A 26934-nucleotide genomic window follows, 5' to 3' on the forward strand; every position below is an offset into this window, starting at 1 on the left:
GCTGCTACCTGACTCTTCCTTCAAAACTGCTCAAGCAGCACCGCGCCGAAGTCCCAAATAAACTATGAAAGACTAAAGGAAGTATGTAGGTGTGTAGGACTGGCGGGCAGGCAAGGGGCCTTAATGTTCTTTAGGCTATCTGAACCTTAAAGAAACAGAAAAATGAGAAATCTGTCAGCTGATGAATGGATATTGAAAACGGGCTATATTTGCTATTCACACAATGGGATTTATTCAGCCATAGAAGGTAATGAAGTGCCAGTACACGCTGCAGCACTGTAGGTCTAGAGGAGCAACAGGACACAGAGTAGATCATACTGTCACTGAGCTATTTTTAGAATCAGGGTATTCCTCATCAGGCCATCGTGATTGAATGGGGGGGCTTATGATTATGTGTGTATAACATGAGGGCATGCGTGTACACGCACACAAACACACAAACTATACATCAGACCGGGCCCCCAAAGTTCTGCAATAAATGCAAAGTTTTACTTCAAAGACCATTATGATTTTAACAAATTTAGATAGAAAGTATGATGATGCGGGTGGGGATCACCCATCTGTGATCCAGGAACAACATTTCTGAGCACTAAAAGCTATTTAAGACTTACTCCATTGTGCCAATCCAAGCAGTCTATGCAAACTTAGTCCCTTAACACACCATGTCGAATTCACATCCTAATGTACAAGATGGTTAAACTGGGTCAATTTATCTCTTCTACTGTCTGTGATAAAAACGGAATCCTTTGAAATACTAGCTGCCATGTAAGATTATGTAAGCAGAGATAATTCTAAAAATACGTTCACAGGAGGTGCTGTCCACACGTCTGCCCCCTTCACCAATACCACAGATAATAACGGAAGAGGCGGAAGCTTGCCTGGCCTTATCAGTTTGGGAGGGAGAGGGGGGACTCTACCAAGCTCGTAAAGAACAACACCCTCTCTGTGCAGCTGGTTTCACAGAATGTCCCTGACTCTGTCTGTTGTTGCTGCTGCTGCTGTTGTTTAAAGGAGTGATGCCTGATGGTGTTGGCGCAGAGTCAAGCCCTGAATTTAGGCCACACAAATGTGGCTTCATTGTTACAGGAAGACAAAGGCTCAGCTCTCAGCAAACTTCAGTAGGGCTGCATGGACATTCCGCCAGCTAAGCAGTCCCGCACCAGGGCCTCTGCCATTAGAACCCAACGTAGCATCTGACCTACCAGGAACCAGGCAAGCACATCATGTAAAGAAGGTCTGCTACTGTCAATGACAGGCACTGTGGTTAGGGTCCAACGAGCCAGGAAGACGCGAGATTTTTCTTTCTTTTTCCTTTACTCTTTACGGGGTTGCGGGCAACATTTGAAATAAAAATTTAGTGGGATTTCTTTTTCATCTCTTTTTTTTAAAAAAAAAAAGCTACCTAACAAATCCTATTGTTCTCTGCTCTCCCCAAGAAATTCACTAAATGGAACGTAATAAATTATTATTATTTTTGGATCACCATGGTATGGTTTCATACAACTTTGCTCCAGGACTTGTTCCCCTGAGGGGAGTGTTAACATACAATATTTTCTAAACTTTTAAGTTTTTTCTGTTTATTCTTTTTTATATATTTTACTTTTTGAGAACATCTTACATGAGCACTGCATCTACCTCACCTTCACCCCACAGCCCCCCATGTTCCCAATCCCAAATCCATTACCTTTGCAATTATTACTATATAATGTATATATATATATATATGCATGCATGTATATATATACACATATAGCTTATGGAGTCCATTAGCTCTATTCATAAGAACATGTGTCCAGAGCATGTCATTTAATAATCAGATAACAGGAGGCGGGCCATATATTTACCTTCTTATCTTCTATGCTATCTGTTAATTTATTCCAACAAAAATGACTACATCTTTACCTGCTCTGTTAGGTGCTCAGACATTTCCTAGAGCGCAGCAAAGCGATAAGTATACAAAGAAAAACAAAAAGACAACCAATCTATACCCCTATACAAAGAAAAACAAAAAGACAACCAATCTATACCCCGAGGAGAGCACAATCAAGTAGCAGAGAGGGAGAGGCGGGAGGGGGTGGCAATGACCAACGACGCCCAAAGGAAAGCACAGGACAGATGCAGCGACGGCTGACTGATGGCAAGGATGGGTGATGGAGATGACGGGTTCCATGCAAAGCAGACAGGATGAGGTGCCCTGTGGGGCAGACAGGATGGGGTACACTGTGGAGCAGACAGGATGGGGTGCACTGTGGAGCAGACAGGATGGGGTGCACTGTGGAGCAGACAGGATGGGGTGCCCTGTGGGGCAGACAGGATGGGGTGCACTGTGGAGCAGACAGGATGGGGTGCCCTGTGGGGCAGACAGGATGGGGTGCCCTGTGGGGCAGGCAGGGGGAAGGGACCAGCCACAATGGCGGCAAAGCACGCTCCCAGAGCGGGGTGAGAATGGCAAGAGACAGATGGGTTGGACAGAAGCTACAAGAGGGAAAACTTTATTCTACAGGGAACAGAAAGACTGGTAGGGAAGGGAAGGACTTTAAGGGAAGGCAGTTTAAAAAGAACCTTTTTAGCAGCAAACAGAAGCTACAAACAGGATGTAAAAGGGATGTGATAGAGATCATCCAGGTGGCCATGTCCCCGCCCACTGGGAGGGAGGGTGTGTGCGTGTGTGCGTGCCAGAACAGCCAGGAGATCACAAGGAAACTCAGAAGGTGGAGGGACAAGTCTGGGCCATGACTAAAGGAGTGGAGTGAAGGGGCTCACTAACAAACCCTGGTCTCTGGGTCACACAGTCCTGGGTGCCAAGCCTGTCTGCGAGCCTAGGGAATATCCCAGTACTCGAAAACAAGCACTGAAAAGCCTCCTCCCTCTCTGTATCCCCCACCCCTGTGTTAATGCCGCTTCTTGCACCTCTGTCCTCCCAGGTCATTTCACCGGCCACCGTCAGCTGGTAGTCACGGGGTGTGCATGTCACCTCTCGACCACCTCACTATAACTGTCATGATGGGCGACCTCTCCCTGAGTAAGCTCACAGAGAGCAAAGACCCATCCGCTTCCTTCTGGATCCCACAGCATACACTCAATCCATGCTGGCTGATTCAAAAGTGTTGGTGTAAGTAAGGCAAGAATCCCTGGAAAGAGACAGCCGGCTACTATCCTCTCCCAGGTCTTAATACCCCCGCCCCTTCTGTACTGACATACACTGATACTGGCCAAATTAAAGACACCTGCCCATTTCCCAGGCCTCAGACGGACATGGTTGGGGCCTTACTAAACCCTGACCCTGGCGATATATTTTCAGTATTAACACATTGCTTTGTAACTCTGAAACCATCTTCGATAGGCACAATGAATGCCCAAGGGCAACGGGTTACCCAGCCACTGAATCTCTCTCCTACCGGCACAGCTAAAACCCGAGGCTTCGCGAGCATCTGCTTTGGGTTCACTCTCGGATTCAGGGAACATGACTAAACCAGATTTGGCTGTGGCTGTGCCTGGCTGCGGGACAGAGAAGAACACTAAGTTGCTCTGTGAGCAGCTGCTGTGACATAATAGGCTGCTCTTCTACGTGAGTGTGCTAACTACGCCTTCAGCCGGCTCGCTATAGATAAATAAGTGTGTGCTGAGGACAGGAGAAGGGGAAGCCAGACAGATTACTAACTCTGAGCTATCTAAATATCTAAAATTAACCTCCACAAGTCCCCCCAATATTTCAACTATGTTCACTCACTTGAAAACTTTCCTAAAACTAACAGTTTCCTGCCATCGGGCAAGGTGGCATCTGCATGTGAGAAGAACTACTAACAGACCAGAAATCAATGAAGTCAAAGCGCACAGCCAGGCGGGGCAGACCCCTTCAGACTGTCTGCAGTGAGCTCTCCTTCATGTCAACATTTGGACTTGCATCTCATTTGCTTATGAAACAAAACTCCATTAAATAAGTGTTCTCATAAAGAGCCGGGCAGGAAAGACTTTAAATTTAATCTCTCATGTTTGATTCATTAGGCTACTCGGGCACCAGCGGCACAGTTGGAAGCGAGATCGACGGGATTCTGTGCCCCCAGCTCTCGGCTACCTACATGACCTTGGGAGAGTCACGATTTTTCTAAGCTTCAATTTTCTTTGCATAAAACAGTCCTGATAACAAGGCTGGAGCTCGCGCAATTCATTACTCTGATCTCCTAAGTTGACGGTGATGATTACTTTGGCAGCAGAGTAAAGAGTTAGAGATGATAAATCTTATCGTAAGTGCTCTGAGGGCTTTTCAGAGCAAAAGTAACCACTGAAAACAGACTAAATGAAACCAGTATTTCTGCCAAATCATCTGAGGGACGGACTTAGGGAGGATCATGGCTCAATGGCACTTGCTTCCCGACGTAAGTGAACTGGAAATATATTCTCCTGGTGCTCTTTCTCATAAACTCCAGCACATATGACAACCGCCCGCTGCAACTTCAGTTACAGCAGAGGAAAGTTACTGCCAGCCTGTGAAACCGCCTGCTGCCTGGAGACAGCCGATGCTGCTGCACACACACTCGGGGCTAACAGCACTGTGGAGCGGTCCTGGACCCCCACAACCCTGCAGGAATCCCGGCTGACTCGTCGCCTTCCCCATTTTTGATGGATTCTGAGAAACTTTGCCGGAATAACACACTCAAGAACAAGCCCGAGGCTGGCAAATTTCGTCAAGGAAACCTAACTCCCCAAATCACAACCGCCTCAAGATTCTCATCTGACCAATGGCCATAAGAGAGCACGCTCTCCAGGGTACTTTCAAGGCTCTGATTCTATCTGGATGGGTCTGGGGAGAAGGCATGCAAGGAATGGCAAGAATATTCACAACTCAGCATTTCCCCCCAAGCAGGCATCTCTACTCACAGCTGCTGCTCCAGGACTTTAACAAGGACTTTATGCTAATTTCGAAACACACAGAATCCTGTAGACTCAACATTGTGTCTTGGCTGGCTGCAGGAGCAGAGGCAGCGGTGGCAGCAGCGGCAACGGCCGCAGTAGCGGCAGCAACAATTCTGTGGCTCTGGCTCCCGGCCGCGGTCCTCCTGCCTCTCTCGGGCGGCAGAGTTCTGGCCCACAGTGCCGCGGCTTCATTACCATGCAGTCTGGCGGTGACGCACAACTAGAGTGGAAGCGCTGCTCGATGCAGATGAGGTGCCCAGCTGAATTAAAGCTTACAAGTTGATTACAAGTGCCCTGAAGGACACCCTCACCTTTCTCTGTGCCGACCTGCACGTGGCCAACAGGACCTGCCCCGTTTGCACTCAGATTGCCAGACTGAGGAGCTTGCGGCTCATCGGGGCTGCCAGGAAACAGGCACAGGCTGCTGCTCCCTGCCCTTCGATGCCAACTCTCCTCACGGGCAAAGGGCCTTGAAAACAGTTTCTTAAAATGAATTAGCATAAGATCTTTAATGTCTTCCTTTAATAGCTGGTGTCCTCCTCGAAGGGGTGGGTGGGGGTGCAGCAGTCTCCTAGGGGACTTGAGCAGTACATTCTCTCTACCACCACCGTGGGTTTTGTTCAGCATGCTTACGATGAGACCGAGTCCACGGGCCTACTCACCCCACTGGAGATAATGCTGCCTAATGGAATGAGAGATGATGTCATGAACACTGCCTGAGCCTCCTCTGGCAGCTCTAACCGCTCAGCTCAGGACCAAGCTGTTTTCTGGTGCCTGCAACTTCTAAAGAGCTAAGAGTCAGGTAAGCGGGCTGTTTTGAAAGCAGCCTCTTCTATTCTTAATGAAGCATTCAGTTCCCATGAAAGACCGACAGCCAGAATGTCAGTGAACAAAGTATCCACTGGTCAGATAAACGCATCTGGACAACTTCATTCTATGGAAGAGGTTCTCAGATGAAAATACACTGTCCAAAGCATAACTGCTCTTTAAAATGACAGAGAGGTTGCACAACCAAAACAAATCACATTTCATGCCGGCATCAGAAGGAAAAAGCACTTTCGCCCCAATCGGTTTACTGCGTCTTTAGAGGACAAGAGGCATGTGTTCAGAGGTGTCCCTTCTTATATGTAGAAATACATTTGTAGCGAGCCATCTGCATTATTGCATTCTGTAAGTACCACAGAGAGTAACTGCAATTATCAAAGTCATAACTGAATAAATTCAGTCGCGGTCAAATTGCTAGGCTAAAATAACATCTTCCCATGCATGAACACCATTCACTACATACAAAAGGACAATCACATTCATTAAAACATATTCAGCGGTAACAGTACAGGGGCAGATGTCCGAAGCTGTGTGAGCTTTTTGCTTTGTTTCTTTTTGTTTTTAGAATAGTTCAAGAAATCTGATACAAGTGTGGACCACTCCAATTCCTAAACTAACAAGAAAATCTAAACTAAGGGAGCAAAGGCTGACTAACTCAGAACTCAACTCCACAACGGGACCCAGGGCTGACCAATATGGAACCCATTCCCACCCCAGGGCACAAGGCTGACCAACATGGAGGCTAACACCACACCAAGACACTGGGTTGGCCGACATGGAACCCAACCCCACCCCAGAACACAGGGTTGATAGACATGGAACCCAAACCCACTCCAGGACACAGGACTGACCAACATGGAACACACCCTGTCCCAGGACAAAGGGCTGACCAACATGGAACCCAACCCTGCACCAGGACACGAGGTTGATTGACATGGAACCCAAATCCACCCCAGGACACAGGGCTGACCAACATGGAACCCAACTCCACCCCAGGACATGGGGTTGACCAACATGGAACCCCAACTACATGCGGCATGCCACAATCCCATGCTGAGATGCCAAAGCTGACCAAGCGCAAACCCCAACTCCATATCACTGTCATTTGCTTCCAGCTTTATTAAAAAAAAAAAAAATTAAAGGTCAGCTAAGAGCAGGGTTTCCCCTCATTCAAAGAAGAGCCAAGGCATCCAGATGTTAAATGAACAAACGATATCCCACAGTCCAAAAGCAGCCCAGCCTCCCACATCCTATTCTTGTATATTAACAGTGAACAGACACAGTGCTACAAAGACTACAGATTTTACATAAGTCAGTTTGCAGTTTGTTCTTAATTACAATATTCCCCAAAGTAACTTCACCACACAATCCTCTCTTCATAAGACTAACAGAGTCTGTGGGGGATGGAGACCTGAACCCAAACAAACGACAGCATTAAACACCAAAGCTCGGAACTGAAGCATAGCAACTGACCACTTGGTACACGACATCCAGTACTCTGCCATGTTCTTGCTGCCCCTGGTGCGCTGGGCTCACCCAAGACTTAAGAGCAACTTGACACTGACTACAACTTCCTATATAAGTAAGTGAGATTCATTCCTAGTAAACCTTCAGAAGTATACAAGTGTCATACAGAACTTAGTCTGGTGACTTCGGGAGAAAGGGGTAAATAATAAGAAAATTTCTCTGGCCTTTACAAATGGATTGTTTTCTTTTTAAATCTGTCTATTTAGATATAAAAGAATAAGCCAGAATCTGAAGTTTCTATTTTACATAATCAGTATATGTGTACAGGTGTGTGTATGTGTGTGTGCGCACACGCATGCACAAACATTCCATTTATATCAGAAGCTCGCTATAAATACAGTGCAGGTGAAATGATATTTTCCATTTATATATTGACTAATCTAGCATACAAGCAGAGCCTGGTTCTAGCCAAACCTTATTCTAAAGTATAAAGAACACAATAAACCGTGTTATTCGTTTGAGCCCTGATCACAAACACCATAGCAATACTTACTTAATGGAGTATTTCCTTTCTACATCTTCTGATGCTTTTATTTACCAAACCACCAAACTATTAGCTGGGGGGGGGGGGGGGACCGACGGACACCACATACACACCCAGAAATCCTTTCAGAAGGCCACGGAAGAGTCCCGCTGTGCTCCAATTTCTTTCTTTTCTTTCTCAATCCCTCAATGACTAATCCTCTTTTTAAGTTACACAAATAATGATACTGCCATTGTTCTTCAAGCGAGTGTTCTCTTGTTAAACTGCCAATCAATTACATCAACCAAGACATAGCCTAGAGCCTGTTGCAGGGTTTTTGGATTACCAGAGACGCCAGATTTTCATTTTCCATTCTGTAAATGTGGAATCCTCCGTATTTTCACGTCACTGCCATGAAGACAGCGACAGAACTGTTTCTAGATGTAGCCTTGGCAAAGCAGAGGCGTCTAATTCAGGTCACTTACCTTTAGCTATACTCCTCTTCCCACTTTAGACTACAACTTTTCAGGCTTTGGAAATGATGTTTTAGAATGCAAGAAATTCGTAGTTTCAATATAGGCTATTTCTATTTGTCTTCAGACCCTATTGCAGACTTTGATCAGAGGACATGAAGAAATCAAGTTGGCATTCATCTGCTAGATTTCACAGTACTGGGAGGAGCAGCTGGGAGAAAAAAGTCATCAATAGTCTTACCCAGCTCAAATCCTATGAACTGTTATAATCACTGGCATGACAAGATAAGCCCATGGGTTCAATAGTGGCACAAATGTTATAGGAGTAACCACCAGCTTTCTGATTGGATTTAAGCCTGTTCTACAAAAGGAAACATAAGCCTGGTACTGCAAATCTGGCCAAGAACCAGGGCTGAGGAGCTCATAGGTCCCAGGGAGAAGTCTACAACTGCTCTGTCAAATAGCCATACTATCAAACTGCCCTCTACAGTCTTATCTCTATACACATATCATCAGTACAGCCCTCAGACAGCACCAATGGGGTTCCCAGGCACAAACTGGACATCTATCTATATCATATGCCTCCCCCAAGGCTCAGGGACCACTCACTGTGGAAGATGGGGCGGAAGGATTCCAAGAGTTGGATGTCGGAGAGGATTCAGACAAAACAGTGTCTTCTGGGCGTGATGGAAGCACTTTGTTCACAAGCTAACAGCTGCCCTGGTTCCCTACAGAAGAACTACTCAAGATCCAGCCAATCAACATCCAGCACTGACTGGGGAGGGGCTCATGAGCCCCCACGCCCAACTGAGCAGCTATTGACAGTTGATGACTTCTGGGAAAGAAAGAGTCCCTTTCCTTTAAGGGTGTGGTCCTTGGTAGGTTGACCACATTCAAGTAGGTAGCCTCACACCAATGGGTGTACGGGCAGCACAAACTGAATTTGGCGGGTGGTCAGTAAAACAAACAGAAGAGGGCACAAAGTTGGGAGGTGGTGGGGAAGAAAATGTGGGAGGCGGTGGGGGAGGAGGGCGCAATGATAAAAACACACTATTAAATTCTCAAAGAATGTTTTAAAATAATACATGTTTAAAAAAGAGACCCACCTTTTTAAAACCATCACCTTTTGCTGCCACCCTCCCACCACGGGCTAGATACTGCAGCAAACACAGGGTACAAATGATGACCACGCTGGGTCTCTTGCCCTCCAGGTGTTGGAAGGTAGGTGTCCCCCCCTCCTTTTAATTGGTTCCCACTAAATCAGTGCCTTTTCAAAAGACTCTACAGTTTAGCAGAAGGTAGACTCCATACACCAAAACACCAGCAAAACCCCCAGGAAAGCATACAGAACCCTGCTCTCTAGAAGGGAGGGATCCGAACAAAATGTTCCCTGGCACTTGGAGAAGTCTGAGTTAACTTAAAATATCACACTCTCCACTGGAAAGTCAGGTTCTGAGAGAATTCCTCAACTACTAACTCATTTTAGGAAAGGACTCAAGTGCATGGATCTGTCCTCATAGTAAGAGCTTCACCAGCGTCTCAAAAACTCTGAACACTGGTGTCCAAAATTAGCACACAAGGAAGAGAGCGAAAATATCGGGAGCTTCTCTCCGGAAAATGTCAAATACCCTTCCACTCCTGGAGACTTCCACAGCTCCCCCGGATTCCAGCCTCTTCAGGAGATTCTCCTCTTCGCTGGAGCTTGAAGGAGACGTTGAAAGGCTCGAGAAGAAAGATGCTATCGGGTCCGTTACATAATTACCAGATATGAGATGCAACACGGGAAAAAAACTGCAAAAACAGCCTCCTGTTTTGCTTTGGGACTTCATTAAAAAAAAAAAAAAAAAAAAAAAAAAACAAAATGTTGATGGTGTGGGTCCATACCGCTGGCTGGCACTGGATTCTCGCTGTGCTCACTCCTGACCTCTGTCTCGTCTGTCCTTCTTTGTATTGCTCAACGTTTCTACAAGGTTTGATGTCTTAAAGCGTCACTACCAACCAGAGGCGAGAGCTCCTTGGATAAATGGTCAGGTTTCAGAGTCAGGGCAGGAACTACACAAGGGAAATCCAGAATATTCTGCAGGGTCAGGAAAGAAAGAGCTAAAAACAAACAAGATGGAGGAGCAGCAAAGGAGGAAGAGGCCAACTTTGGGAGGTAAGTTTCAAGGAGGCTGGGTGGGTGGGTTCCTCATGCCGCAAGGCAGCAGTGTCTCAAGAGGTGGGGCTCCAAGTAGGAGATTCTGAACAAGTGGCGGCCTGTAGCCCCTGGGACTCTCCAGGGCATCTCTACCAGCAGGGAGGATCAAACTACATGCGGCCTCTGGTCTTGAACTTCCAAGCCTTCGGGGTCAGAACAAATAAACCCTCGCTTCTGTTTAATTATAGCAACACAAAATGACTAAGACGCTGATATAAATAAACCACTGGGCAAATAAATAGGAAGAAGAGGAAAATCTTCCACTGTGCAGAAAGGAGGAGGCTTGAATGCCCCCCTTTGAGTGGATGCCTGGCAAGCTGGCCTCTGAATGACAGCTGAGAACTTTTCAGAGTGCCCACTACTCCTGAACCGTGAGTGGCCGGCTCGCCGTACCTAAATTACACACATAATGGGGGTCCTGTACGGTGCCTGCTTTTGTTCCAGGATGCCGAGGTCTGGGTATATGCTGAGCCTAGGATGCCTGCATAAACCAGCCTAGATAAAGCCCGGACAGTAAGTGTCTAGTGAGCTTGGGCCAGCATCAGCTCCCTAGTGAGTGTTTCGGCTCACTCACTGTGAGACAGAAAATGAACAGGAGAAAGATGATTTTAATAGGGAGAAATCTGGAAGATATTCCCTCAAGCCAGAAGATCAAGGGGCCCTTTGTTTGGTTGTTTGGTTGGTTTTTCTGTTTTGTTTTGCTTTGTTTTAAAACAGGGTCTTACTATGTAGCCCTGGCTGTCCTGGAACTCACTCTGTGGACCAGGCAGGCCTTGAACTCAGAGATTCGCCTGCCCCTGTTTCCCCACTGCAGGGATTAAAGGTGTGCGCCACTAAACCCAGCCTATGACCGAGGCTTTTATTAGTGATAACCATGCTGTTGGTCCTAGTGCTCTTCATAGACCACGATGAGAAGAACACTTCACCCAAACACTTCCTTCCCAGAACAAAAGCCCAGCTTAATCATGAAGGCAAGAAAGGGGGGGATAAATCCAAAGTAAAGAATGACTGCAAAATGGGAAGAAGCAGGGCAGACAAAAGCTTTCACACAATGCTATGCAAAATGACATGCAAACTTATAAACTGTTTATTTTTATAATTTTCCAGGCAATGTTTTCAGACCACAGAAGCTGCAGAAAATTAAACCATAGATAAAAGAGAATAAGAACAAGTGAATCTAAACCAGCAGATCCTCTGGGCTGGACCTATAGATTACAGATCCTACAGGTAGAAAAAAAAAAAGATCAGTAAACTTGGACAGATGGGTGCATACTCTCTCCAACAGAAGCACAGACAACAAAACACGGTCTGATGACGACAACAGGATGAGCAAAGCCTCAGCAACCGATGGAAAGTCACCAGTGCGTCTAGCTTAATAGAGCTGGCATCTGTGCAGGACTGGGACACAAAGGCCAGCATGTCTTCTAAAGTTGGTAAGACTACAGATAGATCCAAACAAATCCTTGTTTTCTCAAGCAAGCACACACACACACACACACACACACACACACACACACACACACACACACACACGTGTGTGTGCATGCCAAGATCCAACAGAAACTGCTGAACCCAGAGGTAATGAAGTTTGTAAAGTAACAGAAAATGATTAACTGCATATGAGGGAACAAAGATTAAAATGAACGTGGATGTCGCATCTAAGACGTCCAAGATGGAATGGTTACTGGAAAAACTCAATAAACAAACAAAAAAATGAACAAAAGAAGCTGCCACTCTAGAGCTCTCTATTCGGAGAAAGTGCCTTTTGGGGGAGAAAAAGCAAAGTAAAAATTTTTTCAGAACAGACCAAATGTGAAACAATTTATCACTGACAAAATCTGCACCACAGAAGCAAGAGAGAGAGAAGGATTCAAGGGTTCTCAGGTAGAAAAGCGACCAGGAAACTGAAAGCTTGCATCCGTATAGTCAAGTGAAGGGCACCAGGAGCGGCGAGCATGAGAGAAATGTTTCTCATTTTAAATGTTTTTTTCCAAAGTTAACCGGCAGGCTAAGCATGCAGTTCAGTGAAGGGTGCTTGCCAGGCACGTGCCAACACGCCAAACCCTGGGTTCAGTCCCCAGCATGCACCATCAATTAATTAAGGCAAAACAAATCGCTAAAGCCAAAGTGACTCACAATACATCACTGAGTAGAAATAAAACATTTTACTCCAGAGCTGCAGAAATGGCTCGGGGGGGTTAAGGACACTCGCTGCTACACCAGAGGACCTGAGTTTGGTTTCCAGCATCCGTGTCAGGTGGCTCACAACATCTGTAACTCCACCTCCAAGGATCTAGCATCTCTGGTCACCCTGGGTACCTGCACTCATGTACCTACATACAAATACACACACCGCTGGTGTGTTCCCGGCATGGGTGCCATGAGGTATGATCGCTGGTGTGTTCCTGGCGTGGGTTGTTTTATAAATAACTGAACTTGTCCCTAGCTTTCCCTTTCAGTTCTTTCTTAATCTTTCACAGGTTTAAAAAACAATGCTTCCTCTGCTCTGAAAGGAACAGTCTAGACCCCATAAAAATACTTTCTTCTTTGCCCTTGCAAACCATACCAATTTGCCATCCTTTGGCACAATGCTAAGATATTATTTCTGAGTGAAACCAAAAACCTGCTATTTCTAAGCATCTTTCAAATGCATTCTCCAGATCTTAAAAACCCTCAGCAGAAACTTAACTGCCTGAAACAACAATTGTTTAGAACACAATGTTAGTGAGAATCAGGGGTTTTTTTTTTAGAATTTATATTTTTGGAAACTGTTACCCTATGTATATCTACATAACATAACGTATATATGGGTTACTCCCAACGGGAGAATTGCTAACACTGCCATGCTTGCACTGTGTGCCTCACAGCTGTCTGAAGCAGACTTCTGGGAAAGGACTAGAGAACATCTATGAGCTGGGGATTAGCCAGACAGGCTTCGCGGCTCCAGTCTGGGCTGCTCAGAGCATGAGGTTGGTGGGGTTTGCCTCTGTGCCAGACAACCACAGAGTGACCCGGGGCTGCCCCACACAGGAAGCCCTTCCAGGCACGGTAAACAAAGGCTCCAGTTGGCTCCAGTTATCCGTGCCTTTCTCTCCTAGATCAACTAGAGTGCTCAGCGTTAAGAGCCACGACAGACATCACTCATGTATGAGAGAGGGCCATTAGGAAGGCTGCAGCCAAACAGGAGGAAGAGTCTCAGCCAAGAAAGGAAAGCCACCAGATGTCAAGACTAAGGTCACACCGAAGAGAGCCTTCCATGTGAACCTCAGGACGTAACAGCAGCAGCATTTCCTTCAAAGATCCCATTCCTGCCGTCCCTGGGGCACAGCACACCTCTTCCACAGTGACAGTGTGGACAGAGCTCTGGGCACGGGCACAGGCATAGCAGAGATAGCTCTGCTCATCGCTGGGCCCATCTCAGCTAGCGCCTTGGTCCACATCTTCAGATGGAGGACCCCAAGGGCATCATTCGTCTCGTCCATCTAGGTGTTCCCAACCTGTACAATGCCCTTCAAAAATGTAACCACATGAACTCTGCTATTCGACTGATGAGTCCCTCAGCACCTTAGGTCACGTCTTCTGAGACCCCCTACATTGCTGTGTATTCTCAGTTCCTCAGTAAGTATTCAATCGGAAAGAGAAAACTCAAAAAACAAAACAAACAAACAAAAAAAAACCTCATGTCAAAGAAGTGGATTTTTCAGGATTAGGAAGAAAATATGGAGACAAGTCCATACCGTTACACGAGCTAGCCAGCACAGAAAAAGGGGCCATGCCTGGCTAATGTGTGCTAAAAAGCACTGTATTCGAGAGAGTCTAACTTCAAATTTTTAGTAGTCTTTCAAGCCCTATTTTAAATGTTGTAAAGTCACGGTTCATTTTTCATAGGAGCTCCCTGAGTGATCTGTCTTGATTTTTGTTTACTGTAGTTTGAGGCACCATATTGTTGTGTCGGCTGGGCTGGCCTTGAACTCATGACCCTTCCGCCTTTACATTCTGAGTACTGGGACCAGTTTTAGGTATGCCCATGGTGAGCACAGTGACGTGTGAGGCTTACACTAAGGGAGCTGGGGAGGCGGCTCAGTCCCTGAAGTGCCTATGAAGGCCCGAGTTCAGTCCCCACCACCAGTGAATAAGATGGGTGCCTGCGATCACAGTGTTGGGGCGACAGACAGGACAGTCGCGAGGGCTGGCTGGCCAGCTGTGCACTCCAGTCTCTGGGAAATACTCTGCCCTAAGAAGATGAGGTGGAGAACAAGGAGAAAGACCTGACATCAACCTCTACCCTCCACAGCCGTGTGCGCACATGTGCACAAACACCTACGTGTGACACACACACACATACACACACACAAAATGTGCTTATGGTAACTTTTTTTTTAAGATTTTGTTTTTATTTAGATGTATGTGTATGCGTCTGTGTGAATACTATCATGTGTGTAGCTGTCAACAGAGACCAGAAGAGGGCGTCAGATCCCTTAGGTCTGGAGAAACAGGCAGTGTGAGCCACCTGATCTAAACAGCTGAGCCGGTCTTCATAGCAGCATTATCTTTCTTATAGAATGGGAAAATTCAGAGGTCCAAGAATAATGAGAATTTCTATATTCCCTACAAAGAATGTCTCAATTTTTAACAGGTTTCTTTAGCAAGAGAACTAGAAAAATGTTCTGACTAATACTTCTATACACACCGTAAAAGACTGAGCGACCTGCACTTAAATTACACGTTAAAAACGGAAAATCCATCTAAGGTCTACGTGGAGGAACAAGAATAAATTAGAGCAGACAAATAGGTATAATCTCCACCTGAAAGGTATCCGGGACTATTATTTAACAATTTAAATCAATCAATGATGACATGCTTGCTTTAGCAGAAGCAGAATTTAGAAAAATACACCTTCAAAGGCGAGCAGATGGGTTCTAATTTTGAGCGCCATCCATCTATACCTGTTTGAGACTAACTTCCCTTTATAATGAATCTTCCCTTCATTCTTTCTTTTTCCTTCTCTTGACAGAGGGTCTCACGTAGCCCAGGCTGCTCTAGAGTTTGCTGTGAACCCCTACGCCCACAGTCTCCACCACCACCCCCCACGGGCTGGCACCACAGGTGTGTACCTCCGTACCCAGCATGGATATTTTTAACAAAGAGCCAGGTTCAATAAATTTTATGACTGAAAAATGGCAGTGTGGATCCTATCCACATAAACGGCAGGACGGGGAGAGGCGGGTGGAAGCCCAACTCTCGCCTGGTTAGACAAAGGGTTCCATTGTGAGACGGACATTGACCGGCGGGGTTGACAAAAGCAGAACTCCACACAGGGCACTGAGGGCAAAAAGGGAATGTGGCGAGCCAACAGATGTTATCTTTAAAGAGTAGACCAGCTGGCCTTCCGAAAACTGTCGCTGGGTCACAGGAGCCTGGTTTATTTTGTTTTGTTTGTTTTTTTTTTTAATTTTGAGAGACTTTATGGCCACTTATCATATTCCCTGAAGTTTAGCGTGAGGTAACGGATAGCGAACTGGTATTTACTGAGCACCTGCTACAGATAAAACACTCTTCTAAGGGCTACATAAGATACAAGGAACTATAATGGCAGACCTCATCAAAGCTGCTGGTGGCTGTGGCGTCCGTGGGGAGGTAAGTCTGTTCCCTGACCTTAGCAATAGCCTTTTCTCTATTATATTTTAACTGTCAGACAACTCTGGTTCCCAGGGCAAACCTGTTGTGTTTGTGTAAACAAAGCCACACTGGGATGTGTCTTGCACAGTCACCCATGAATCATCCGTGGCTGCCCTGGCTCTACAAAGCTGGGTATGCTAACAGAGATGCACAGCCTACAAGCCCTAAGATATTTACCCTCTGGGTTTTTACAGGAAGTCTACTATACATCTGCACTTGCTTGGTGTGAGGTTCTCCCCTCCCTCGCTTCCTTCCTTCCTTCCTTTCTTCCTTCCTTCCTTCCTTCCTTCCTTCCTTCCTTCCTTCCTTCCTTCCTTCCTTCCTTCCTTCCTTCCTTCCTTCCTTCTTTTTGTGACTTTGGAACTAATAGAAGGCTGGTTTTTCTCAGGAACCACTGCCCACTGAGCAATGTGCTTTATGGCGAAGAAGGAAAAGTGGGTGAGCTAAATACGGCACCAGGCACCTGCCGTGGTTAGCGACTACAAACAAGCCTGCTTTGGCACATCTGAGACCGGAGCCAGAGGCAGCAGCCTCCAGGTCCTCAACCGGCTCTTGCCACACGTTTCTCAACCGAGTGTTATAGGACTGAGCCCTGGGGCTTCCCACATAAAGTCAGGCCAACTCAACCCTCCAAGAGCTAACATTTTTATATTAAACGGACTAGCAGAAGCTAGCACACGAGGAAGTGAGGTTAGAAAGTCAGCCTGGAGCTCTAGGCCCCACCCACCCGACAGTTTGAGGAAGCCACCAGAAAAGGAGCTTTAGCCAGCAGGATAACCATCCTTGAACCCAAGGCCACTCTTCGGACCTGGGCAGAGTCGGCCCTTGGGCTGTGTCTGCTTCCTGAATTTTCTTTATGGCGCTCTAATTGCTATTGAATCTTCCTAGGATAATCCCTTAGTTACATTTTCCACTCAAATATGGCTTTACTCACCAGAACCTGGTCTTTAAACACATCTTTATGATTTTCTTGAGTGTGTTTTGCCTTGTGTTCTGTTCTGGTGAGGTGTGTTTGTTCGAGTTTGTGACCTGCTCTGACTGTGTTCCAAACCTGCTGACTCGGCCTCCTGAAGACAAGAGTACAGGCACACCACTGTATCTCACTACCTCCTAGATGTTTTTATTGTCTTGTTCACATTTTTATGACTTTATGACCTATGTTATATAGATCATATTATTCAGAAATGCTTAACTAGTGTTTATATATTTCTCTTATTCCATTTACAGTAACCCTACATTATATACTTCTCTCCTTTCGCTTCTTAATAAACCATTCACCAGGAAAGCAGGCAACGCCCTCTGGCTTATAAAATCTGGACTGGTCCTGGAGGATCCTGGGTGGATTGGGACTAAAACATTAGGAACAGATGGGTAAGGAGACCTGGAACAATGGTTAAACGCCTGGATATGAGGAACACAACAAGAACATTATTGAACAATGGGGATAGAGTCAGAGAAACACAGTGGCAGGCCATTCTGCCCTTCTGTAAACATCACTGACCATAAACCAGGACAGCTATGACATCAGTGATGAGTCTCATAGGATCTTCACCATACGTGTGGCCCACGACTGACCACAACATCCTTAGATGACACATGACAATATCCCAGCCTCCTGTATTACCACAGCAGTCAGTACACACTGACTCAACGTTGGCCATCTGACTCGGGTCAGTCACAGCAAGTGACACAGACAGGGAGCTGTGGAGGTCCCTTAACAGGGGAACAAATGCAGTGTGCTTCCTACAAATCCTTTCCTAACCTCAGAGAAATAAAGATCCTGACCCGAATGCAGTTAAGTGCAGTTAAGCACTTCCATGTTTTGAATGTAACCATGCACAGCCTGGAGAGACTTGTCTCAAACGAGCCTTGCTACAAAATGGTGAGGCCGTGAAATTGTTGCGGAATAGCTGTCCCCACTGTAAAGATGTGTCTCTACCCAAGGCGCCTTCTGATTGGTTTAATAAAGAGAGGAATGGCCAATAGCTAGGCAGGAGAGGATAGGTGTGATTTCCGGGGAGAGAGAGGAAGTGGAGGGGGAAATCTAGGAACACGGAATTCACCAGCAGACTCGGGGCAAGTTGGACATCCTGTACTGAGGAAAGGTAAAAGCCACAAGGCCGAACGCAGATTGACAGAAGCAGGTTATACGAGCTAGCAGAGGGCGAGCCTAAGCAAAGGCTGAGCGGTCACAAGTCTCTGTCGTTATTTCAGGCTGGCAGCAGAAAGGAAAGTCTAACTACAAGAAATTATAGATGGGATGTGGTCATGCTCATTTCTAAATCATACAATTGTTTGACAATGGCTATTTGGAGGAGAACACGGTGTAGACAAAGGAGGAAGCTGAAATGCCCAATAACCCAAGCTCGAGAGAGCGTCCACCTAGCCATATGTCACCTACTAAAACACTCTGGAATTATGTGTAACCAAAGATGGAGATCCACAGTCCTCGAAAATGTGTTCTGATGCAATGCTCTAAGGAGGTGTTTTTAATTGAAGTGATTCATTTACCTTCAAACCAAAACTCCAAGTTTTTCAAGTAATTTTACCACCTTTTATTGAACAATGCATCAAGTTTGCTAACTTTTTTTATAATCATGAAAACTAAGGCCAGTAACAGCCACTAAGCAGTTACTACTAGATTCTGAACCCCAGAACACACCTAAAAACGCAGCTCACTTTCTACCCAACACCTCCCCTCTTTTGTAAGTCAAGGTCTCACTTTGTAGTCCAAGCTACCCTTGAGCTCGCAATCCTTCTGAGTGTTGGAGTCTCGGCTACAGGCCTCCGCACTCAGGTCAGTGGATGTTCTAGGTCTGAGTGGGGAAGCAGGACACGGGACTAGTAGCAGATCATTCCAGTGGCCAGCAAACCAAGCAGAGCCTGGAGCGCAACGTGATCACAAGCTCTTTCATCCTAATTGTCGACATCTGTTGTGTTCCCCTATCGCTGCCTCTGCTCCTGGCAATTAAAAGAATCAGGTGTTGATCAGCCCACTAGCAAATGCCTGTGGTCCAGCTACTGGAGGCTGAAGCGGGGGAGCCTATGTTCAAAGCCTGCCTGAGCTAAAGACCGAGTTCAAGGCCAATCTGGATGATGTTGGGAGTCCTGCCTCAAAATTAAAAGGAAAAAGAAGGCTGAAAATACAGGTCAGTGGGAACGGGTTTGCCTCACCGTGAGTTCAATCCCCCAGCTTCGCCTAAACGATGTAGCATTAACAAAATGTTGTGTGCTTTTTGTCCTTTACATTGGCACTCTTGACTACAAGCGGCATCAATAATAACAGAACTGAGGTTAATCCTAGCAGAAGAACAATAGCCCTGGTGATGCAAAGACTCTGTGGAAACACACAGTCCGAATTTCAGGATCAGACTGTCTACGTGGTGTTCATCAAAACTCAGAAGATAGCACGGTGCATTCTCAATCAGTAACTGTATTTCCTTCCCACCCGCTCGTATGCCTAGAGAGAATGCTATGGCTGCAATATTTGTCAGCGAAGTACGTTTTCTGTTGTTGCCTTTTGAGGAGTCTGGGATCACACCCAGGGTCTCGCACTACTGAGCTGTCCACTCCAGCCATGGTGTCTGTCAGTCTTTAATCACACAATCAGGATGTTCCCCAAAAGCCAGAAGGATGCTGAAGCATCTCATGAATAAATCAAGACTACATTTGTTTGATCATCCTGACCCCTTTTATTTTGTATAGGAACTAGATATGCCAAACAAACGATTTACTTCTTCAGTGGTATTACAATACGGAACAGCCGTGCACAGGAGAGTCCCTTACAGTAAGACGGCTAACCATTTAATTTAAAAGCTCTACTCAAGTAGGGATCAGAGGATGAGGGGGAAAAAGACCCACTGAGGTTTGATTTTAACTTCAAATGTTAAATTCACGTTTAATTCTCAGCTTCCTGACACAGTGCCCGGGCCCTGTCACTAAGACCAAAGCCATGGACACTGGCTACGCTGTTCAGTTTCAGAAAGTATTCCAGGGCAAAACTCCAGTCTTGCACGCTTCTCTGGCCTGTTTGGCGTACAACATTTTCTCTCTGGAAATCCGCCTTCGTGGGGTCTGTCCAGAGCGTCCACCTCTGGACACACCAAAACAACGCTCGCTCCAGTCTCATCCTTTACCACATTATGTAATATGCAATTAATTATGTAATCCCAACAGCGAGCTGGAATTGGCATAAACAGGTTTGGTTAAAACAACAGCCAACTCAGTCAGTCCCACAGCTCGGCCTATTGGGAGAATGGTGGCTGTGAGGACTCCACAGCTGCTGTGCGCGGGAGCACTGCCTATTGGGAGGATGGCGGCAGTGGGGACTCCACAGCTGCTGTGTGCGGGAGCACAGCCTATTGGGAGGATGGCGGCAGTGGGACTCCACAGCTGCTGGGCTCTGGAGCACTGCCTATTGGGAGGATGGCGGCAGTGGGACTCCACAGCTGCTGGGCTCTGGAGCACTGCTACCAGCAGAAGATACTGGAATGCACTGGGTTGTTCAAGGACGTCATAATGGTTTTTAAAATATTAGTCTATGCCATATTTAAAGAAAGTTCAAAATGGAAAAAAGACTAACAGAAAAACTGTTCTTCAAATAATGACCTACTAATATCTTCACTTCATGCATATTTCTGTCCTACAATTACTAGTATTTTCTAAGCCAGACTGTTCTCTGTGGAGCCTCTCACATGACACACAATGCATCTACATCCCAACCTTGTTGAAAATCCCTTAGGAACAAAAACCTTCAGACGGGCTGGTGGAACGGCTTAGTGTAAAAATGGGCCTGCCACCAACCTGTACCCGAAATCCCCATCCCTGAACCGCACAAGATGGAATAGAGAACTGACTTCTTTTGCCCTCTGTATGTGCACTATGCCACACGCAAACACAGGTGTGTGCGCGCACACACACACACACACTAAATAAAAGTAATTAAAGACAAATTTTTTGCAATGTTCTCTCTACACAGCCCTGGCTATCCGGGAACTCACTATGTAGACCAGGCTGGTCTCAAACTCACACAGATCTGTCTGTCTCTGTCTCCCATAATAAAAACTTTCCAAAAGCCAATGACATTACGTATCATTTCCTCTCTAGGAGAATAAGTACATCCATCTATCCCCTACCATTTACACAGAATTTCTCCATAAGCTTAATTTCTCCTTTCATTAAACAAATAAAACTAGCGGAATACGGTGGCTTCCGTTTTTAATCCCAGCATTAAGGAGGCTGAGGCAGGAGGATTACTGGGAAAAGGTCAAGGCAAAGCAGAACCACACTGTGCATGCCAGTAAAGTATAATACCTTACCTTAAAACAACAAATTACAAAACTCCCGCACCTCCTTGAGAAACAGTTCCAGTTGGTATTTTCATAGCTTCTGGCTACACTACCGCCCTGGGGGCTGGGGGGCAAGTCACCGGCTCACACAGCTTCTTGCATCTGCAAATTTTAATTTCTTTTTCTATCATTATGTAAATACAATCAAGGACTTGCAGGAGCATGGGATAGTTGAATCTCAGAAACTTTGTACGACAGACCAACTGACTCAGGGACAGACTGCGGAATCAAAGAAGCCTTGATTCTAGGCTTACTCTTCGACAAGATGATAGAGCTCTGATAAAGGTAATGGTGATGGTGTGCCTAACTCCCCCCTCTGCTATGGAATAACCTTTCCTACACTGTGACCACGTGTCACTATGGTTTGTTTAATAAAAAGCCAAATAGTCAATAGCCAGGCAGGATTCTCAGGACAGAGGATGCTGGGAGGAACAAAGAAGAAGCCAGCCAGATGCTGAACAAGTCCAACACACAAAATGGAATAGTGGTAAAAGTCACGTGGTAGAATGTAGATTAATTTTTAAAAAATGAGTTATTTTAAATTATAAGAGCTAGTTGGAAACAAGCATAAACTCTCAGCCGAGTTTTCATAATTAATAATAAGTCTCGTCTCATTTTTTGTGAGCTGGCAGTCCAAAGAAAAATCCATCCACACCTCTCCCTGCTGGGACTCGGTCTGGTTTCAGCTAGCGCGGGTCTTGTGCACACTGCGCAGTGGTTGTGAGTCCCTACGAACAGCTGCCCTGCGTGTCCAGATGTTCCCCTGCAGCCTTTTATGCCCTCTGGCTCTCACTCTTCCTGACCCCTCTCCACAGAGATCCCTTGGCCTGGGGCAGGCGCACGGAGGTAATGCTCGTTTCCTTTAGAGCAGAGCACTTAGTCCCTGTTTCTCTGCACTTTGGCCAGTTGTGGGCCCATATCAGTCACTATCTCCGGCAAATCGAGGCTCTCAGGTGAGGACTGAAAGCCACACTGATCTGATGTGCGTGCGAGGAAAGGGGCATGGGAAAGCAGCCCAGGGCCAGCTTTGTTCAGCCGCTTTCTTTGGCCACTGCCAACAAGTCAAAGGGAAGTTTAAGGACAGTCATGAATGAATGTGTGCTTGAAAACCGCACTACTGGTCACGGGATGAAGCCCGCATGTGATTCTAGAGTTTGGGAGGTGGAGAGATCAGGACTGAGAATTAAGGTTATCCTTAGCTACACAGTAGGTCTGGGGCCAGCCTAGCCTACATGAGACACTAACTCAAGAAACAAAAAAATAAAATAACAACCATCATGGGCTGGGCTGGGAGGGGAGCCTGCTGTTACAGAGAAGATACATTTTCCAAGCCTTTGTCTGCGGTTTTTGGTTTTGTTTCGTTTTATACTGTTTAGTCTAATAACAGAAATCTTTTCTTTGATTATTACTTGTTTTCATTTTTAAGCTTTGTTTAGCCACTTAAAAAAAAGAAAAAGAAAGGGAATCTGGAGCTGGAAACACACAACTCAGTGGCTTAAGAGTGGGTACTTCCCTTGTAGAAGCCTGAACTCAGCTCCCACACCTACATCTAGCAGTTTATACCACCTGCAACTCCAGGAATCTGATGCCTCTGGCTTCCACGTGCACTGTACTCACATGGTCAAACCCCCACAGACCCAGACAGACAGATCTAAACACAGAATTTTTAAAAAGAAATAAATCTGCTGGGTGGTGGTGGTGCATGCCTTTAATCCTAGCACTCTGGAGGCAGAAGCAGGCAGATCCCAGTGAGCGCCACAGTGAGCTCCAGGACAATCAATGCTACATAGTAAAACAATGTCTCAAAAAAGAAAAGAAAAAAAGAAGGATCAGATTCATACACACTCCTTCAGTGTGTCCCTTTAACCTTGGGTAAGAAGTTACACATCCTACAAACCCTTAATCAGGGAATGACATCCTTGTGGTGGTTAGTCACGCAAATGACCTGGCTACATGGAAAACGTTGCTAGGAAAGTACAACCCTGGGCATTTCCAGAGTGAGCTAACTGGGAGCAGAAGGCTTGCCTGCCTGTGGCTAGCACCACCCCACTGCCTGGGATCCCAGCCTCCAAGAACAGGCAACCCCTCTCTCTGCTTCCTGGACGCCACGATGGGCGCTGCTCACCTTGGCTATGGGGGACTGAAACCAGGAGCCAGAAGCCATCATTTCCTCCTTACACTTCTTTTCTCTGGTATTGTGTCATAACAGAAAATCTAACACAATGGGGAGGGGGTAGGAGAACGGAGAAGGGGGAGGGAGGGAACTGCCATGTTTCTATGTGGGTATGTGGGTGCCTGAATCTAGTATGCACACTGGGGTCTGCTGCCCGTGGAGGCCAGAAGGGTACCAGATCCCCCAGAACTAGAGTTATTGGCAGTCGTGTGCCGCCACGTGGGTGCTGAGAACTGAACCACATCCTCTAGAAGAGGAGCAAGTGCTCTGAACTGCTGAGCCAGCTTTCTAGCCTGTGGGGAGGGGTGGGGTGGGGGTGTGCACTCTGTGAGTTCCCTGGGCAAAAGCACTTCCCAAGCTAACCTGGTGATCTGCGTTAGAATCCCAGGTCCCACAGTGGAAGGTGAGGACTGATTCCCAAAATTCATCATCTGACCTCCCCATGTAGGCTGTGGTGCACATACACACACACACACACACCAAAAAAACCTAGGGCTGGAGAGATGACTCAGCAGGTAAAAGCACTTAACTGCACAAGCCTGACAATTGAGTTCCCTCCCTGGATCCCAGGGAAAGGTGAAAGGAACAAACACTCCCCAAAGTGTCCTCTGACCTCCCACATATGCACCCACACACACAATAATAAAAACTAAAAGGAGACAGAGTCCTTCTTTAACAGGAATTGCAGAAATCAGATTAGTATACTTTGTAACGTGGACGCGGTACTAGAAAGAGTGCGGTCATTTGAAGAAAAACCACCACAGGTCAAGTTTAGAAATAAAAGGGACCATAAAGCAGGTGTGGCCGTTACAGTTCAACATCAACCACCAAGGCAGGTGTGTCGCACAACCAGGAAAGACTTAAGTGTCTCGGGACTGAAAATGAAAGGAGAAAGATTTCGAGCGCCTTACACAGCTGCACACGGGCGTGCACTCACTGTTGAACATGACAGGTCGCAGGCTGAAACCCAGGGTTTTGATTCAAGCTAAAAGGCAGACAAAGTGCTTTCCTTGCCTCCTCACCCTCTACAAGTGTGAGAAACTTCAAAACAGCTAACGCCTGACAGCAGTTAAGCCATGGACAGAGGCAAAGATTTTCAACATCGAGAAGAGCTGCCCAACCAAAGCCAGCCACCAAACAGGGAGAATCTGCTTCTTTGGTCTGTTTGGAGACAGGACATAGTGCAGCCCTGGCAGATGCGCTGGTGGAGAGCTAGGCTGCACCTTCTGCAGTGCCTGGGGGACTGTGCGCCCCAACACATACTTTGTTTTAAAAAAAAAAAAAACCTCCCCATTCTTTTACATAATTGGTATATTTAAAGTGGAATCTACGGTTTCTCATAACTACAACTATACTTTTTTTAAGCTGACATGAAACAATGCTGGGGAGAATACAAGTAACAGAGGCTGCTGCCAAATCCTGCCTGAGATTTAGATTGGAAACTCTTTAAGGTAACAGCCCAATGTCTACGCAAATTTTAAAAAGTGTGTGGAAATTTACTCTAAGAAGCAATCACCGGAAGACATGAACTGACATAAAAATGAATAATTAATTATATATTATTCTAGTGACTCAAAGCTGGAGCTGAGTAAATCTTATTCGTGCTCACGCTTAAAAGGCCAGCTGGGCCAATCCCTGGATCCACGCGCTCCGGTGTGTTTTACACGAGACAGACACACCTGTGCTGCAGTGGCGGTCAAGCAGGCACCAGGGCCCTCAGAGCGCTGCTTCTTATGGATTTCCAACAAGATGCGGCGGAAGCATCTCAATCAGAAATTTCAAACAGGGCATCTTTCCATTCGCCATATAAAATTGATTTTTGTAACAAAAATAGGACGATGTGCAGTAATCCTTGTGTGCTCTGAGGCTCGCTCTTTCATAGGGCTCAACACCCCACACGGGGCCATCCACATGCCAAGCGCTCCCTCTACCACTGAGGTACAGCCTACCCAAATACTTGTTTATCTTTAGGATACAACAAGAAGGCAGCTTTTTTTTAAGACAAAAAAAAAGTCACTTTTCTAGTGGGCAGATCAGACCCAGTACCTTATTTGCTTCTCTTCATATCTCATGGGTTTAATAACAAGAGTTTTTAATAATACTTTCTCAGCATATTTCCCAAAGACCATCAAAATGATCAGGCCTGATGCTCTGGTTCTATTTTACATCACTTGTCTCTCTCTCTCTCTTTCTAAATCAAAACAAAACTTTCTAAAGACTCAGGCTAAATATAGCTACTTTATTATACATTTTTAACACTTAAGTCTCACTTGAAAAATAATTACTTTCTTATAGTAAGTCTTGAAAGAACTGAAAGCAACGCGTGTTTACGTTACCTATCTGCTGATGGTGACATCCGTCATCATGATTTCCGCACAGCTTACTCCCGCCTGGGTCACCCACTGTCCTCTCGGAGGCAGTGGAGCACAGCCTTCGCACCTTAAGCAATCTGGGGGACGTTCCTTGGGCCTTATCGCCAGCATCCAAAACCAGGTCCCCAGAAAAGGCAGGAGGCACAACCCGCTTTAAAAAATCCATCGTAAGGTCCTTCTACATTACTAGACCCAGGAGCACAAGGAAAGGTACAGGGACCAACTTCCTTGATGACTGTAGTTAAGGGCTATACTATCTGAGGCAAAGAGCAAAGAGGCGTCGTCATGTGAGCTTAGGCGGTGCTAGAGCCCAGCAGGTCACCCAGCAGCAGCTGCTGGGAAGCTGATTTTTGAGGACATCACTGTTTGTGCCGATAACAGGCCAAGCAGTCACCGTCTGTGAAAACTACAGGCCACATATGCGCGCCCTTCTACAGTGGGTGTTAGCTGCAATTCTCAGACTATAAAATGCTTAGCATCGATCGGGTTTACCATTTAAAACTCTGACAGCCTTCACTGTGATAATGTAAAAATAAATTCACTTTGTTCTGGAGTGTACCCTTTCTTTCCAATACACTTAAGCTCTGTAGCACGCGACAGTAACTTGGACTCAGAAGATAATTCTTATCATTTTGAAAACTCACTACCAGATCGCACAACTTACACGGAACACGAGGCTGTGCCAGTGAGAACTTTTAAATACACACAGACAGACAGACAGACAGACAGACACACACACACACACAAATCCCCTTTACAATCGAGCATAGTCCACAGAAGTAGAAACCCTGGAATAGATCATCGAAGGGTAATTGGCAAAACAGATTCATCTAAGACATCATGCTACAGAATTCGAGAAGTTAATATTAAAATTTAATAACTGTAGTCATCAGCATCAGAGCGTTGCTTTCAAACTGCACATTCTACTCGTGTGATAACAAGAGCCCATGGAGCTAACCCCAC

General features: G+C 46.0%; 1 protein-coding gene across 9 annotated transcripts in view; it reads right to left on the reverse strand.

Moving 5' to 3' along the window:
* Window positions 1-26934, reverse strand: part of Fryl (FRY like transcription coactivator) — a 224196-nt gene that overhangs the window by 131716 nt on the left and 65546 nt on the right. The window contains exon 1 of one of the 9 annotated variants that reach the window (XM_050149640.1): window positions 4879-5078. The exons of the other annotated variants lie outside the window; for them this stretch is intronic. Coding sequence (XP_050005597.1) covers window positions 4879-4951 — 73 coding nt within the window. The 5' untranslated portion in view covers window positions 4952-5078. Of the gene's footprint in view, window positions 1-4878; window positions 5079-26934 lie in introns of those variants that run through there. 9 annotated transcript variants of the gene reach the window in all.

Source organism: Alexandromys fortis, unplaced genomic scaffold (assembly GCF_014885135.2).
Source record: "Alexandromys fortis isolate MF-2015 unplaced genomic scaffold, M_Fortis_MF-2015_v1.1 scaffold_0, whole genome shotgun sequence".
NCBI lineage: Eukaryota > Metazoa > Chordata > Mammalia > Rodentia > Cricetidae > Alexandromys > Alexandromys fortis.